This window comes from Oncorhynchus mykiss, chromosome 10 (assembly GCF_013265735.2).
Source record: "Oncorhynchus mykiss isolate Arlee chromosome 10, USDA_OmykA_1.1, whole genome shotgun sequence".
In the NCBI taxonomy this organism is placed as follows: domain Eukaryota; kingdom Metazoa; phylum Chordata; class Actinopteri; order Salmoniformes; family Salmonidae; genus Oncorhynchus; species Oncorhynchus mykiss.
The window spans coordinates 15,325,590-15,341,270 of NC_048574.1; the positions used below are offsets into that span (position 1 = coordinate 15,325,590).

At 45.8% G+C, this 15,681-nt stretch overlaps 1 protein-coding gene across 4 annotated transcripts in view; it reads left to right on the forward strand.

The window, feature by feature from the left end:
- The window catches only part of LOC110534855 (protein Jade-1), a 274,043-nt gene that overhangs the window by 117,414 nt on the left and 140,948 nt on the right, over window positions 1-15,681 (forward strand). For all 4 annotated transcript variants that reach the window (XM_036989747.1, XM_036989744.1, XM_036989745.1 and 1 more), the window contains one exon: window positions 14,640-14,821. In XM_036989747.1, the coding sequence (XP_036845642.1) occupies window positions 14,640-14,821 (182 nt within the window). The remainder of the gene's footprint in view (window positions 1-14,639; window positions 14,822-15,681) is intronic.

Below are 15,681 nucleotides of genomic sequence, written 5' to 3' on the forward strand. Positions count from 1 at the left end.
GGTCAAGCGGGATAGCTCGTTGAACTCAGAACAGTCTGGAGACTATGGTGATGCCATTTTTTGTGTTGATTTCAGAATGCCATTTTGGTGATGGTCCCTCTCCGTTTAAACATATTGCAAATGTACAAAAGTCAACTAGCAAGTCAGTGTCCATCAGTCAATTAGATGTCATTATGACACCAAATGGATATCAATTGACACCAAACCCACTTTTTCCTACTCATTTAGTAGCCAACTATCACATATGTCAGAGCAGTCCCATAATTCACAGCGCCTCTAGTTGAAAACATAATAAAAAGGTAAAACACATAGTTACGTTCTAGCTGCGGGTCCAGTTCAGACATTATGTGAAGTCCTATGTGAGGCGACCCCGAATCCCGAGTTTCGGCTCGATAGGTCATTTGGTGTCCGAGAAAAACCCTAATTGGTGCTGAAAATCCACTTATTTCCATGCCTTGCTACGGGGTCCTTAAACGAGCTATCGGACAGAAACTTTGGGGTCCGTCTCTATGGGCCGAGCCGGTTTCAACGCACCTAGCCTTGCGTCTCTGAGACTTTTCTAAACGTCGTCATTTTCGTGATGCAAAAATGAATTGAAGTTATTCCAAATGTACGAGGCTGTTTCTCGGTCCGAGAACCGTCTAGAGCCACGTAACTCGCCACGCACCATGGCCCGGAGGTCTAGAACAGGTTTCTAAAGTTTCGGAACTCTAGGTCCGACCGTTCTTTTTTACCTCCAACAAAGCTAACTATTGGAGCCACTGTCTGTCTCTACGCACCCCAATACGTCCCTCCATCCAAGTTGTGTTTTAGTGCAATTTTTTTTTCCTTTGATTTTTTTTGGGAAAAATGACTGATTTACAGTTCATGGGGGTTGCCTAATCACATATATGAAGTTTTGGACAGATCTGACTTTTTTAACCCTTCGAAACAGCCCCTGAGACACCAATTATGGCACTTCCGGTTGGCACAGGAAGCTATAAATCACCACATGTCTTGATTGACATGGCCACTTACAGAATCCCGAGTTTTAAGTCTTTACGTTAAGAATTGACTGATCTACACAGGGTTGAATGCACTATGTCTATCAAACTGCATGCAATGTATGGGTAAACACTTTTAGGGTGATTTGAACCACTTCCGGTTGGTCCAGGAAGCTTAGAATCAACACAGGTAGACCTCATAGTGGCCTGATGGACTGGTACCGAAGACAGGTTCATACGGCATTCATAACCCACATAGGCCTCAGGTTGAAATTAGGGGTGCAGGCAATGTATTCCTATGGGGAGAGATGACACTGTAATCTGTGAGATCAAAAAACACTGTTTTACTGTGAAGGGTTAATGCCACACGGTCAAGGTTAGGCTTGTTCAGATCGGGAGGACCTTAGGAACATTCCTATGGTGGAATTTTTCTTCTCACCCTAACGGTTCTCTCACTGTCACTCAAAAGCAAATGACATTGTGGGGCAGGCTTCATTTTGGGCCTAATATTCTAATGGTTGCTGCGCCTAGACCGAGCGAGCTACGGTCAAGCGGGATAGCTCGTTGAACTCAGCACAGTCTGGAGACTATGGTGATGCCATTTTTTGTGTTGATTTCAGAATGCCATTTTGGTGATGGTCCCTCTCTGTTTAAACATATTGCAAATGTACAAAAGTCAACTAGCAAGTCAGTGTCCATCAGTCAATTAGATGTCATTATGACACCAAACCCACTGTTTCCTACTCATTTAGATGCCAACTATCATATATGTCAGAGCAGTCCCATAATTCACAGCGCCTCTAGTTTAAAACATAATAAAAAGGTAAAACACATAGTTACGTTCTAGCTGCGGGTCCAGTTCGGACATTATGTGAAGTCCTATGTGAGGCGACCCCGAATCCCGAGTTTCGGCTCGATAGGTCATTTGGTGTCCGAGAAAAACCCTAATTGGTGCTGAAAATCCACTTATTTCCATGCCTTGCTACGGGGTCCTTGAACGAGCTATCGGACAGAAACTTTGGGGTCCGTCTCTATGGGCCGAGCCGGTTTCAACGCACCTAGCCTTGCGTCTCTGAGACTTTTCTAAACGTCGTCATTTTCGTGATGCAAAAATGAATTGAAGTTATTGCGAATGTACGAGGCTGTTTCTCGGTCCGAGAACCATCTAGAGCCACGTAACTCGCCACGCACCATGGCCCGGAGGTCTAGAACAGGTTTCTAAAGTTTCGGAACTCTAGGTCCGACCGTTCTTTTTTAGCTCGAACAAAGCTAACTATTGCGGCCACTGTCTGTCTCTACGCACCCCAATACGTCCCTCCATCCAAGTTGTGTTTTAGTGCAATTTTTTTTTCCTTTGATTTTTTTTGGGAAAAATGACTGATTTACAGTTCATGGGGGTTGCCTAATCACATATATGAAGTTTTGGACAGATCTGAATTTTTTAACCCTTCGAAACAGCCCCTGAGACACCAATTATGGCACTTCCGGTTGGCACAGGAAGCTATAAGTCACCACATATCCTCATTGGGGTATGCTGTTACAGAATCCTGAGTTTTAAGTCCTTACGTTAAGAATTGACTGATCTACACAGGGTTGAATGCACTATGTCTATCAAACTGCATGCAGTGTATGGGTAAACACTTTTAGGGGCATTTGAACCACTTCCGGTTGGTCCAGGAAGCTTAGAATCGACACAGGTAGACCTCATAGTGGCCTGATGGACTGGTACCGAAGACAGGTTCATACGGCATTCATAACCCACATAGGCCTCAGGTTGAAATTAGGGGTGCAGGCAATGTATTCCTATGGGGAGAGATGACACTGTAATCTGTGAGATCAAAAAACCCTGTTTTACTGTGAAGGGTTAATGCCACACGGTCAAGGTTAGGCTTGTTGAGATCGGGAGGACCTTAGGAACATTCATGTGGTGGAATTTTTCTTCTCACCCTAACGGTTCTCTCACTGTCACTCAAAAGCAAATGACATTGTGGGGCAGGCTTCATTTTGGGCCTACTATTCTAATGGTCGGTTATTGTGTTATTTCAGAAAATCATAGAAAATCACAGAAATGTCGCAGAGCTCCGCAGCACACTTTAAAAAGATTCGTATGAACACCCTGCAACTGGATCTGTAACCGTTGAAAAAAAAAAAACGCCTATTTGTGACCATCACCAATTTGTCATTGTTCCGTTTCTCTTAAATGACGATAGATAAATGGCTGGTTCTTTTTTTATTGACACCGGAGGCTCCTTGGCTTTGACCCGAAGTGGAAAAATAATTTCTCTACTTCCATTTTAAGCCTTTAATCCCAGAAAAATGGCCGTAGCTCAAAAACCGTCGAGGCCTAGACGCCATCCCGTTCGGGGCCAACTGCCCCTTGAGCCAAACCTACGCTCGCCAAGTTTCGGCTTCGAAATATTTTCAGTTTTTGAGATAAGGCCCCGTCGCGATTCGTGATGTTTTGCCAAATTGCCATATGATTCCGTATGCCATCTGGTGGGAGTGTCCGGGACGGCGGAAAAACGGTCCGAAACTTGTTTTTTTTTTTAAACGGGAACCGAAAGTCCGACAAAGTTCATTCGATGACTTCCCGGTAGGTCTGGCCCTACCGCACGGCCCGACGCCGACCGCGAATTTTACAAACGATTTCGGACGTCGGGTAAGGGACCGTACATTTGCAATATGGACTTTCTCACTGATCATACACGAAATGCCGAAATGTTCCCTTAAGGTATGTAATGTCCTTACAACAAGTCAAAACGAGGCTCAGTAGTGTGTGTGGCCTCCACGTGCCTGTATGACCTCCCTACAACGCCTGGGCATGCTCCTGATGAGGTGGCGGATGGTCTCCTGAGGGATCTCCTCCCAGACCTGGAGTTTCATCTTCAATGCCCTTGCTGATGGAAGGAGGTTTTCACTCAAAATCTCACGATACATGGCCCCATTCATTCTTTCCTTTACACAGATCAGTCGTGCTGGTCCCTTTGCAGAAAAACAGCCCCAAAGCATGATGTTTCCTCCCCCATGCTTTACAATAGGTATGGTGTTCTTTGGATGCAACTCAGCATTCTTTGTCCTCCAAACACAACGAGTTGAGTTTTTACCAAAAAGTTATATTTTGGTTTCATCTGACCATATGACATTCTCCCAATCTTCTTCTGGATCATCCAAATGCTCTCTAGCAAACTTCAGACGGGCCTGGACATGTACTGGCTTAAGCAGGGGGACACGTCTGGCACTGCAGGATTTGAGTCCCTGACGGCGTAGTGTGTTACTGATGGTAGGCTTTGTTACTTTGGTCCCAGCTCTCTGCAGGTCATTCACTAGGTCCCACCGTGTGGTTCTGGGATTTTTGCTCACCGTTCTTGTGATAATTTTGACCCCACGGTGTGAGAGGTGTAGCTTGTGTAGAAGCTAGCTCGATGCTTCCCTGCCTGACTGTCTGTCTGCCTCCTTCCCTGCTTGACTCTGGCTGTCTGTCTGCCTGCCTCCCTCCCTCCCTGTCTGTCTGCCTCCCTCCCTGCCTGACCGTCTGTCTGCCTCCCTCCCTGTCTGTCTGCCTCCCCCCTGACTGTCTGTCTTTCTGCCTCCCTCCCTGTCTGTCTGCCCCCCCCCCTCTCTGTCTTTCTGCCTCCCTGTCTGCCTCCCTGTCTGTCTGCCTGTCTGCCTCCCTGTCTGTCTGCCTGTCTGCCTCCCTGCCTGTCTTTCTCCCTGTCTGCTTGCCTGCCTCTTTAGCTTCCTCATCAATGGGACAGATACAGGGAAGCTAGCTCTCTGCTGAATTTCTTCACACTGCAGTGTTTTAGCAACAAAAAAGGAGAGGGGCGGGGAACAGGAGGAGGAGGTGGAAGCAAAGCCTGTGGGAGCTGTGAGACCTGAAGCAAGGTCCTGGCATGGTGCCAGCCCTGCTCTGTGCAGCCAGCAGCCTCCCAGCCTTCTCTTCCCTCTTCTGGCTCGCAATTGACTCAGTGGAAAATGTGAATGAAAACAATCCCCCAACACAAAATGCTCAACCCCCCCCCCCCCCCCCCCCCCAAGAGGGATTATTATGAGTCTCTTTATTTTTTACGAGTGTGCACATTTGTGTAAGGGGAAAGGATGGAAAGAAAGGGGGGTTGTGATTTAGTTTCTGTGTGGGGTAACTGCCAGAGTTTTGGGGAAGATGAAAATAAAACAAATGGGGTGGAAACAGAAAGGATAATAGTAGTAAACGCAGTAAGACTAAAACCATAGCCGGCTAGACTGATTCTTTGTAGTAAAGGGGCACTGGAATATGGCTGTTAAGGCTCAGCCATATCCATGACAACACGCTTGGCGTTCCTGGGCAGACCTCATAGGCATCTGAAGGAATCACAAAATGGCAGCACACATAAGGGCTCTGGTTAATCCACTGTGCCTGACGATTTAGGGCAGAGAAGCAGCTTTCTGACAGATTTTATCCAGTGCCTTTTGGACGATTTTTTAAATGCATTTGACGACGAAATAAGCCCCACATTCTGAAAGGTTTAGGCTACTGTAGTAGTTATTGTGTTATACATTCTGTGTCTGTTCACTCAAAGTGAATGTCCAACATTAACATCTCAAGTGCAAAGAGTCATTTTTTACATTTCCTGATTGTTCTAAGAAATATTGAAATGACTCAAGGTCCACTTGACTCCCTCTGATGTCATTCTGTTATCAGAGCAAGTATTTTAACTTGGGCTGAATCCTAAATGGCACCCTATTCTCTACCTACATAGTGCACTACTTTTTTACCAGAGCCCAATGCACTCTAGTCAAAACTAGTGCACTGTGTAGGTAGGGAATATGGTGCCATTAGAGACAGACCCGTAGGTCTTTCATCATTTGTTTTACTGGAATATTTCCTATCAGATAGACTAACGGTCGACTGAGAGGGTTGCTATGACTCACGTCAAACTACGTGTTGTTTATCTGTCTTGGGGACTTTTCTTTACTTAAAGAGAAATTCCACCGCTTTTCAATCTCATTTTCATAATCTCCAGCACAATACCAGTGTCTACATAATGTGAAAACTACGCATTTCTCAGTTTTGTAGAACAAATATAGAAAGTCAAAAAGTTATATGCGATGATGTCATCAAAAGCAAAACCCCCCCCCCCCCCCAAAAAAAAACAGTAACTTTATTACTGCCAGACACAATGTTTCCTCATTGAAGTACATGGGTATCCAGCATGTCAAAGTACCGAGGCGAGGAGCGCACATCCATAGACTTCTGTTGCAAACTGAATACTACTGGATATTCCCATTGGAAACCATGTCTCCAAATGGACTTAATGAGGACTTTCCCAATAGCCATTTCCTGTGAACTCCATCTGATTCATTTGTTATAATGACAACCACGGTTGGGTATTGTCACATCCGTTTTGTCTACCTGATATGAATGGCTATACAGTTATAATATTCAAAAAGTGTAAATGTTTTGTGTTGCCTCTTTCAGCTTATATATGCTGTATATAGACTGCCCTAACCTGACGAAGATCCTTGTGTGATCTAAACCTTTGTTTGTTTGTGAAAAAAGGTACACGGTGGAGCTTATGAGTGTGCAGGCTTTATTTCTTTCATAGCATCAAAAGTTGAAACATTTTAATAACAGTGATTTTCAAGCACTATGAGATTCATGGTGACGTGTGGAGCAAGAAAATATCCTTCTTCTGGCTCGAAACTTGTTGCAGGTTTTGAAAATAACTAACTTTTCCCCCTTGCTTTTAATCCTACCCTGTGATGTCACAGAGAAGCAATTTTTAGGACCTTATATTTTTAACCACAGATCACATGTAGACACTGGTATGATGCTGGAGAAAAATATGTTGAAAAGTGATGGAATTGCCCTTTAAAGCCCACTCATTTTCAGTTTCTGTCAGTTTGTATCTGTCAGTATATTTTTTGATCAGATCGTTCTCTATCGGTTTCTGTCTGACACAGACACACACACAGGCCAGTCCCAGATATGGGTGCCCCTGGCACATCCGGGGTAGGAAGCCCCACGGGAGTCTGGCCTGATTGTTCCGGTTGGCTGCTCTGTGGATGTAGGTGGTGGTGGGAATGGGGTCGTTTGTGGATGAGGGGCAGGGGTGGCCACAGTGGAACCCCTCACACAGCCTGGCAGAGTCGGCACAAGAGATTGGGAATGAGGTGCATGGGAAGAAAGGGGTCACTGAAACGTGTGGGAGGCAAGAGGGAGTTTCGGCACCTAGTGACAATGAGGCATGAAGAGATTTGAGATGGGGGGATTGGGGGAAATGATTGTGAGACAATGAAAAAATAAATAATGTAACCTTTATTTAACTAGGCAAGTCAGTTAAGAACAAATTCTTATTTACCATGACGGCCCACCCCGGTCAAACCCGGATGACGCTGGGCCAATTGTGCCCCGCCCTATGGGAAACACAATCACAGCCGTATGTGATGCAGCCTGGATTCGAACCAGGTACTGCAGTGACGCCTCCTGCACTGAGATGCAGTGCCCTAGACCACTGCGCAACTCAGGAGCCCGAGTGGCGAACGAAAGCAGGGAAGGAGAAAACCCACAGTGTTTTCTTACAAAGTTTCACCTTACTGTTACTGTTCAGTCTCTCAACCTTCGTTAGCACGTAGCTGAAACCTTGCAAGAAAACTGTCTCCACTTTTGCAATACCAAACAAACACCTACCAGTTAGTCAGTGTTTTGTCCTTTCTCTGTGAAAACAGATAGAGCAGAACATGAAACAGGATTCTGCGTGCCCCTGCCTGCCGGTGGCCCCGTCTGTCTGTGCCCCCACCGGGTTGAATAAAGCACTGTGCTGTTTATGTCCCTCTGATAAATGTCATTCACATCAGAAGTGTCGGGGAAAAACATATCATCCAGGAAGATGACAAACCTGTGGGTGGTGTTTTTGGTTGAGTCCCAAGTGTCACCCTATTCCTTATGTAGTGCACTACTTTTGACCAGGGTCCGTAGGGTCTCTCTCTCTCCACACTGACCCTTGCTGATTCTCACTCTTCCTCCCACCTTCTCAGTCATTAACACTCCTAACACACTGCCCCTCTTTCACACAGTAGCTCTCTTTCTCTCTCTGAGCCTCATCCAGACGGTACAGTAGCCACAAAATGCACACACCACAGATCCCCCAAGGCCAGTCAGTGTGCAATAAAACCCCAAACCACATCCCCTTGGGGTCTGAAGGGAAGGGTGTACTGTGAAAAATATGGAGGAGTTGAGAGTCAGAAGCCCTCCCTCGTTCCAAATAAATATTCCAAACGGCAAATAAGGATCAAAGCTTCCTCGGAAAGCTCTGAAGCCAGTCATATTATGTGAGGAATGCACAAACAACAAAATAAGTTATTACAGCTCTCTCAGCAGAGAGAATAGAGCACACGGCTGCTTTCACTCATTTGATTAGTTCAATTGATTGATGGTTGAAGGTTCTGAGTTGTCCTCTTGTTGACCTCTTAATGACATTTCAGGATTTCCTTAGGATAATTAGCGTATCATTGTATAATTTGTGATTTTTTTGGGTGAACTGCTGTGCAGTGAACTTCTTGAACTTTTAAATTATGTTTTGAAGTAAAAAGTAATTTCCGCAGATACATTTTGTAGTGAACTTGTGTTTGAAGATTGAACTTGTTGACCTTGTAGAATTAACTTGTGAGAACTGCTGTGTAGTTCTTGGAGGCCTGTGTTTGAACAAGTTTTGTGGAAAAAGTCATTTCTGTGTAGGCTGGAAATTGCCTGACTATGAGTATTAGTAACAACCACAAAGTAAGTGATGTGAACACTACGGGTGTGCTACAGAAAAGACAAAAAGCACAGAAAACTCAGGAAAAAAACTGTTACATACTGACACGCTCATGATGACCTGAAGTAGGACACAAGGTGAAATTAGAGGATTCGGCTATTTCCGTTTCTGACTAGTGTATAAAATCGAGCACACCGCCATGCAATCTCCATAGACAAACATTTGCAGTAGAATGGCCTTACTGAAGAGCTCAGTGACTTTCAACGTGCCACCGTTTTAGGATGCCACCTTTCCAACAAATCAGTTCGTCAAATTTCAGCTCTGCTTAGAGCTGCCCCGGTCAACTGTAAGTGCTGTTATTGTGAAGTGGAAACGTCTAGGAGCAACAACGGCTCAGTCGTGATGTGGTAGGTCACACAAGCTCACAGAATGTGACTGCCGAGTGCTGTCACGTAAAAATCAGATAAAAATCGTCTGTCCTCGGTTGCAACACTCACTACCGAGTTCCAAACTGGGAGAAACGTCAGTACCAGAACTGTTTGTCTGGAGCTTCACGAAATGGGTATCCATGTCTGAGCATCCGCACACAAGCCTAAGATCACCATACGCAATGCCAAGCGTTGGCTGGAGTGGTCTAAAGCTTGCTGCTATTGGACTCAGTGGAAACGTGCATTGGAAACCTGTTCTCTGGAGTGATGAATCACGCTTCAACATCTGTCAGTCCGGCGGACGAATCTGGGTTTGGCAGATGCCAGGAGAACGCTACCTGCCCCAATGAATAGTGGTAACTGTAAGGTTTGGTGGAGGAGGAATAATGGTCTGGGGCTGTTCTTCATAGTTCGGACCAAGGCCCCTTAGTTCCAGTGAAGGGAAATATTAACGCTACAGCATACAATGACATTCTAGACAATTCTTTGCTTCCAACTCTGTGGCAACAGTTTAGGGAAGGCCCTTTCCTGTTTCAGCATGACATTTCCCCGGTGCACAAAGCGAGGTCCATACAGAAATGGTTTGTCGAGATCGGTGTGGAAGAACTTGACTGGCCTGCACAGATCCCTGCCCTCAACCCCATCGAACAGCTGTGGGATGAATTGGAACGCCGACTGCGAGCCAGGCCTAATCGTCCAACATCAGTGCCCAACCTCACTAATGCTCATGTTGCTGAATGGAAGTCCCTGCAGCAATGTTCCAACATCTAGTGGAAAGCCTTCCCAGAAGAGTAGAGGCTATTATAGCAGCAAAGAGAAGAACAACTCTATAGTAATACCCATGATTTTGGAATGAGATGATGGACGAGCACATACTTTTGGCCATGTAGTGTATGATGTTCCAAAAAATAATTTTCTACATTTGTACAGAACCCCAAAAATCTCCCGTAAAGCTAGTGACACATCAATTGGTTATGTCTAATGGCCAACTGTGGGGATATGCTTTTGATTACCCGGCCTGTAGAGTGAAGCGCCACATCTTAGCCGAAGGAGAAGAATATACACAACAAACCTTAGAAGTGGAGTACTGGAATGAGGACTGGGAGGTGTTTCGCAAGGTGGTGTCTCCTGATCTGGCGAATAGACTAAACGGTTGTTTATACATTGTACACGGGATACAAGACCAAGTGGGAAGGTCCACCTTCGCCCTCCTGCCCAACTCTCCCTCTTTCCCCCTCCTCTGTTTTCTCTCGGTCTTTGAACTCCCTCCCTCATTGTTTATGAGTATTAGTAGCAACCCACCTGGACAAAAGGAGCACCTATGTGAGAATGCTGTTCATTGACTACAGCTCAGCGTTCAACACCATAGTACCCTCAAAGCTCATCACCAACCTAAGGATCCTGGGACTAAACACCTCCCTCTGCAACTGGATCCTGGACTTCCTAACAGGCCGCCCCCAGGTGGTGAGGGTAGGTAGCAACACAACTGACACGCTGATCCTCAACACTGGAGCTCCCCAGGGGTGCGTGCTCAGTCCCCTTCTGTCCTCCCTGTTCAACCACGACTGCACGGCCAGGCACGACTCCAAAACCATCATTAAGTTTGCTGACGACAAAACAGTGGTAGGCCTGATCACCGACAACGACAGCTTATAGGGAGGAGGTCAGAGACCTGGCCGGGTGGTGCCAGAATAACAACCTATCCCTCAACGTAACCAAGACTAAGGAAATGATTGTGGACCACAGGAAATGGAGCACCGAGCACGTCCCTATTCTCATCGACGAGGCTGTAGTGGAGCAGGTTGAGAGCTTCAAATTCCTTGGTGTCCACATCAACAACAAACTAGATTGGTCCAAACACACCAAGACAGTCGTGAAGAGGGCACGACAAAGCCTATTCCCCCTCAGGAAACTAAAAAGATTTGGCATGGGTCCTGAGATCCTGATAAGGTTCTACAGCTGCAACATCGAGTGCATCACTGCCTGGTACGGCAATTGCTCGGCCTCCAACTGCAAGGCACTTCAGAGGGGAGTGCGTACGGCCCAGTACATCACTGGGGCAAAGCTGCCTGCCATCCAGGACCTCTACACCAGGCAGTGTCAGAGGAAGGCCCTAAAATTTGTCAAAGATCCCAGCCACCCCAGTCATAGACTGTTCTCTCTACTACCGCATGGCAAGCAGTACCAGAGTGCCAAGCCTAGGACAAAAAGGCTTCTCAACAGTTTTTACCCCCAAGCCATAAGACTCCTGAACATCTAACCAAATGGTTACCCGGACTATTAGCATTGTGCCCCCCCAACCCCTCTTTTACGCTGCTGCTACTCTCTGTTGATCTTATATGCATAGTCACTTTAACTAAACATTCATGTACATACTACCTAAATGGTCCGACCAACCAGTGCTCCCGCACATTGGCTAACCGGGCTATCTGCATTGTGTCCCACCACCCGCCAACCCCTCTTTTTACGCTTCTGCTACTCTCTGTTCATCATATATGCATAGTCACTTTAACGATACCTACATGTACATACTACCTCAATAAGCCTGACAAACAGGTGTCTGTATATAGCCTTGCTATTCTTTTTTTCAAATGTCTTTTTACTGTTGTTTTATTTCTTTACTTACCTACACACACACACACACACGCGCGCACACACACACACGCACACACACACGCACACACACACATACCTTTTTTTCCCCGCACTATTGGTTAGAGCCTGTAAGTAAGCATTTCACTAAGGTGCTGTAAGTAAGCATTTTCACCTGTTGTATTCGGCGCACATGGCAAATAAACTTTGATTTGATTTGTACAGTTAAAGTTGGAAGTTTTTCACAATTCCTGACATTTAATCCTAGTAAATATTCCCTGTCTTAGGTCAGTTAGGATCATCACTTTATTTTAAGAATATGAAATGTCGGAATAATAGTAGAGCGATTTATTCCAGCTTTTATTTCTATCATCACATTCCCAGTGGGTCAGAAGTTTACATACACTCAATTAGTATTTGGTAGAATTGTCTTTAAATTGTTTAATGTGGGTCAAACATTTTGGGTAGCCTTCCACAAGCTTCCACAATAAGTTGGGGGAATTTTGGCCCATTCCTCTTGACAGAGCTGGTGTATCTGAGTCAAGTTTGTAGGCCTCCTTGCTCGCACATGCTTTTTCAGTTCTGCCCACAAATTGTCTATAGGGTTGAGGTCAGGAATTTGTAATGGCCATTCCAATAACTTGACTTTGTTGTCCTTAAGCCATTTTGCCACAACTCTGGAAGTATGCTTGGGGTCATTGTTCATTTGGAAGACCCATTTGCGACCAAGCTTTAACTTCCTGACTGATGTCTTGAGATGCTGCTTCAATATATCCACATAATAATTTTCCTACCCCATGATGCCATCTATTTTGTGAAGTGCACCAGTCCCTCCTGCAGCAAAGCACCCCCACAACATGATGCTGCCACCCCCATGCTTCACGGTTGGGATAGTGTTCTTCGGCTTGCAAGCCTCCCCCTTTTTCCTCCAAACATAACGATGGTCATTATGGCCAAACAGTTCTGTTCTTGTTTCATCAGACCAGAGGACATTTCTCCAAAAAGTACAATCTTCGTCCCCATGTGCAGTTGCAAACCGTAGTCTGGCTTTTTTATGGCGGTTTTGGAGCAGTGTCTTCTTCCTTGCTGAGGTGCCTTTCAGGTTATGTCGATATAGGACTCGTTTTACTGTGGATATAGATACTTTTGTACCTGTTCCCTCCAGCATCTTCACAAGGTCCTTTGCTATTGTTCTGGGATTGATTTGCACTTTTCGCACCAAAGTACGGTCATCTCTAGGAGACAGCACGCGTCTCCTTCCTGAGCGGTATGACGGCTGCGTGGTTTCTTGGCTGATTTCTTTTGATTTTCCCATGATTTCAAGCAAAGAGGCACTGAGTTTGTAGGTAGGCCTTGAAATACATCCACAGGTACACCTCCAAATGACTCAAATGATGTCAATTAGCCTATCAGAAGCTTCTATTCTTTTTCAGGCCTTACATTATTTGCATGGTTTTACATCAGACGTGTCGGCCAGGGAAGGGGGAGGCAGTGTGGAGAGCACAGTGTATGTGCGTCCCAGATGGCACCCTATTCCCGATAGTGCGCACTGCTTTTGACCAGAGCTCATAGGGAATATGATGCCATTCGGAACTCAGTGTGACTGTGTAAACACCCAGTACACTACCCAGGCTTCGACGCTGTGAGGCAGGAGCTGTGGTGATGAGGTTGATGACCTATTTAAGATTAGAGACAGAGAGAGGCAGAGTCTGGCAGGAAGCATAGCGGTTAAGAGCGTTGGGCCAGTATCCGAAAGGTCGCTGGTTTGAATCCCCGGGCCGACTTGGTGAAATATCGCTGTGCCCTTGAGCAAGGCACTTAACTCAAATTGCTCCTTTTAGTCACTCTGGATAAGAGCATCTGCTAAATGACTAAAATGTTAAATGTACAATTATCACACCACATCCTTTCACTCAAAGGTCATGATTTAATTACCAGGTGGAGGAGGTGACGAGGTGTTTGGCGTGCATGAAAGAGTGTGTGTGTTTGTGTGCGCACTGATAGAACTGGAAAACCCCCTTGGGCTGGTTTGGGAACGTACGTGTGTGTGTGTGTGTGTGTGTGTGGGGGGGGGGGAGATCTGTACAGAAATCTTTACAGGCTCCCCTGCCAGTGGGTCTTCCTGAATCCACAGTGAGAAGGACCTGAGGCGCCGGGAGGGAGGTGATGATGACTGCAGTTCTACTCTCTCTCTCTCCCCCCATGGTTCCCTGTGCACTACAAATACATCCCCATGTCTGGACATACACAACACAGGGCCAGTGCATTGGACAGAGGACAGGGCGGGTTGTTAGGGCTGGTCCGTCAGGGTTGTTTACTGTAGGCAGGTCATCAGAGTGTCACTGGATGCATCCCAATTGGCACCCTATTCTCTATATAGTGCACTACTTTGGACTAGAGGGACCTGGTCAAAATTATTGCACTACAAGAAAATAGGGTGCCATTTGGGACGCATCCAGGGCCTGTGGCTAGGGAGGGTTGTTAGTGCTGGTCAATCAAGGTTGTCTGTCTAGGTCTGTCAGGAAGGTTGCCACTGTCTCAATGACACCCAAGTGATTATTTCAATGATGGCTCCTCAGAATGACACACTTACTGTGATGATGCTGCTGTGATGACCATCTGATGACTGTCGTAACCGGGGGTCTGTTTCTCGCTGTCTGATGCTTATCATGTCTGTCTGTGCCTGTACCTGAATAAAGGAAGGATGATTAATGATGTATCCATGACTCCATGACTCACAAGTCCAAGCATCTGTTTGACCATATGTTTCTATCCTTAATGTACACGTTTAACTGCTTACTGTACACCTTTCACTGTTCACTGTACACGTTTCACTAAATGTAAAATATTTCACTTCATGAAAGTAAAAAAAAACATACTTAGTTTTTCTGTGTTGACAGGATGCTACCAGAGGTGGGGCGTATCCCATTCTACTGGCCAGGGCAGGGCCGGGGGTGTGAGCTGGGCCTGGGTCTGGGCCAGGGGGGCATGAAGACCACCAATGAGCCCCATAGCCGCTATGACCTGGATGACATAGACGTGTCCTGGCTGGAGCTGGTTAACCTGGAGTTCAGAGAACTGGGTAAGAGACTTCTTCTGAGTCCCAAATGACACCCTATTCCCTATTCTGTAGTGCACTACTTTTGACCAGGGCTCATAGGGTTCTAGTAAAAGGTTGTGCACTATATAGGGGAATAGAGTTGTATTTGAGATGCAACCCTCAAATCAACAACAGGACTTTATTAGCCTTTTGTTTTGTTAAGTCTGTTAATTTGAGCATTTAGGCTAGAACATGATGCAAGAGCTACTAAAACAACTTGGTTTATTCACACTCACTCACTCACTCACTCACTCACTCACTCACTCACTCACTCACTCATCCCTATGCCACCTGCTTGAGGTAACAAATGCTTTCCCCTAGGTTTGTTTACTCTCCTTCTATCAGCATTCTACATGCTGTTATATGACAATGTTATTACAGTCTGACCATGTTACCACAGTATGACTTTACCACCTTGACTCCTATGTGTCACTCTGCCTTATCAATACTTTAAACTGCAGGCTCACACACACAGTATTCCTCAATCCAACTTCACTACTCCACAATTCTGTTTAATTGACCCCACACGTCTGACCTATGATCCAGCCGTCAGTTTTGGGGGTCAGAAGGGTGCACCTCTATTCTTTATGTCCACACAGAGGGATCTTCCCACTGTTGCGTCCTGGGTCTCTGTCAGTCACCCAACCACTCTCTGTCTATCTGGCCTAGACTACTGACAAGTGCTGACCCTTAAGATCTGTCTCTCCACATCGCACATCCACTTTATTTACAATCTGATCTTGCGTTTATAGATTAGAAAAATAATTGCATTTCAAAATCCCTCAGGCCCGGGTTTATTTACTATGCTTTTTAAAAGATTATGAAATCGCCCCCCCCTCCCA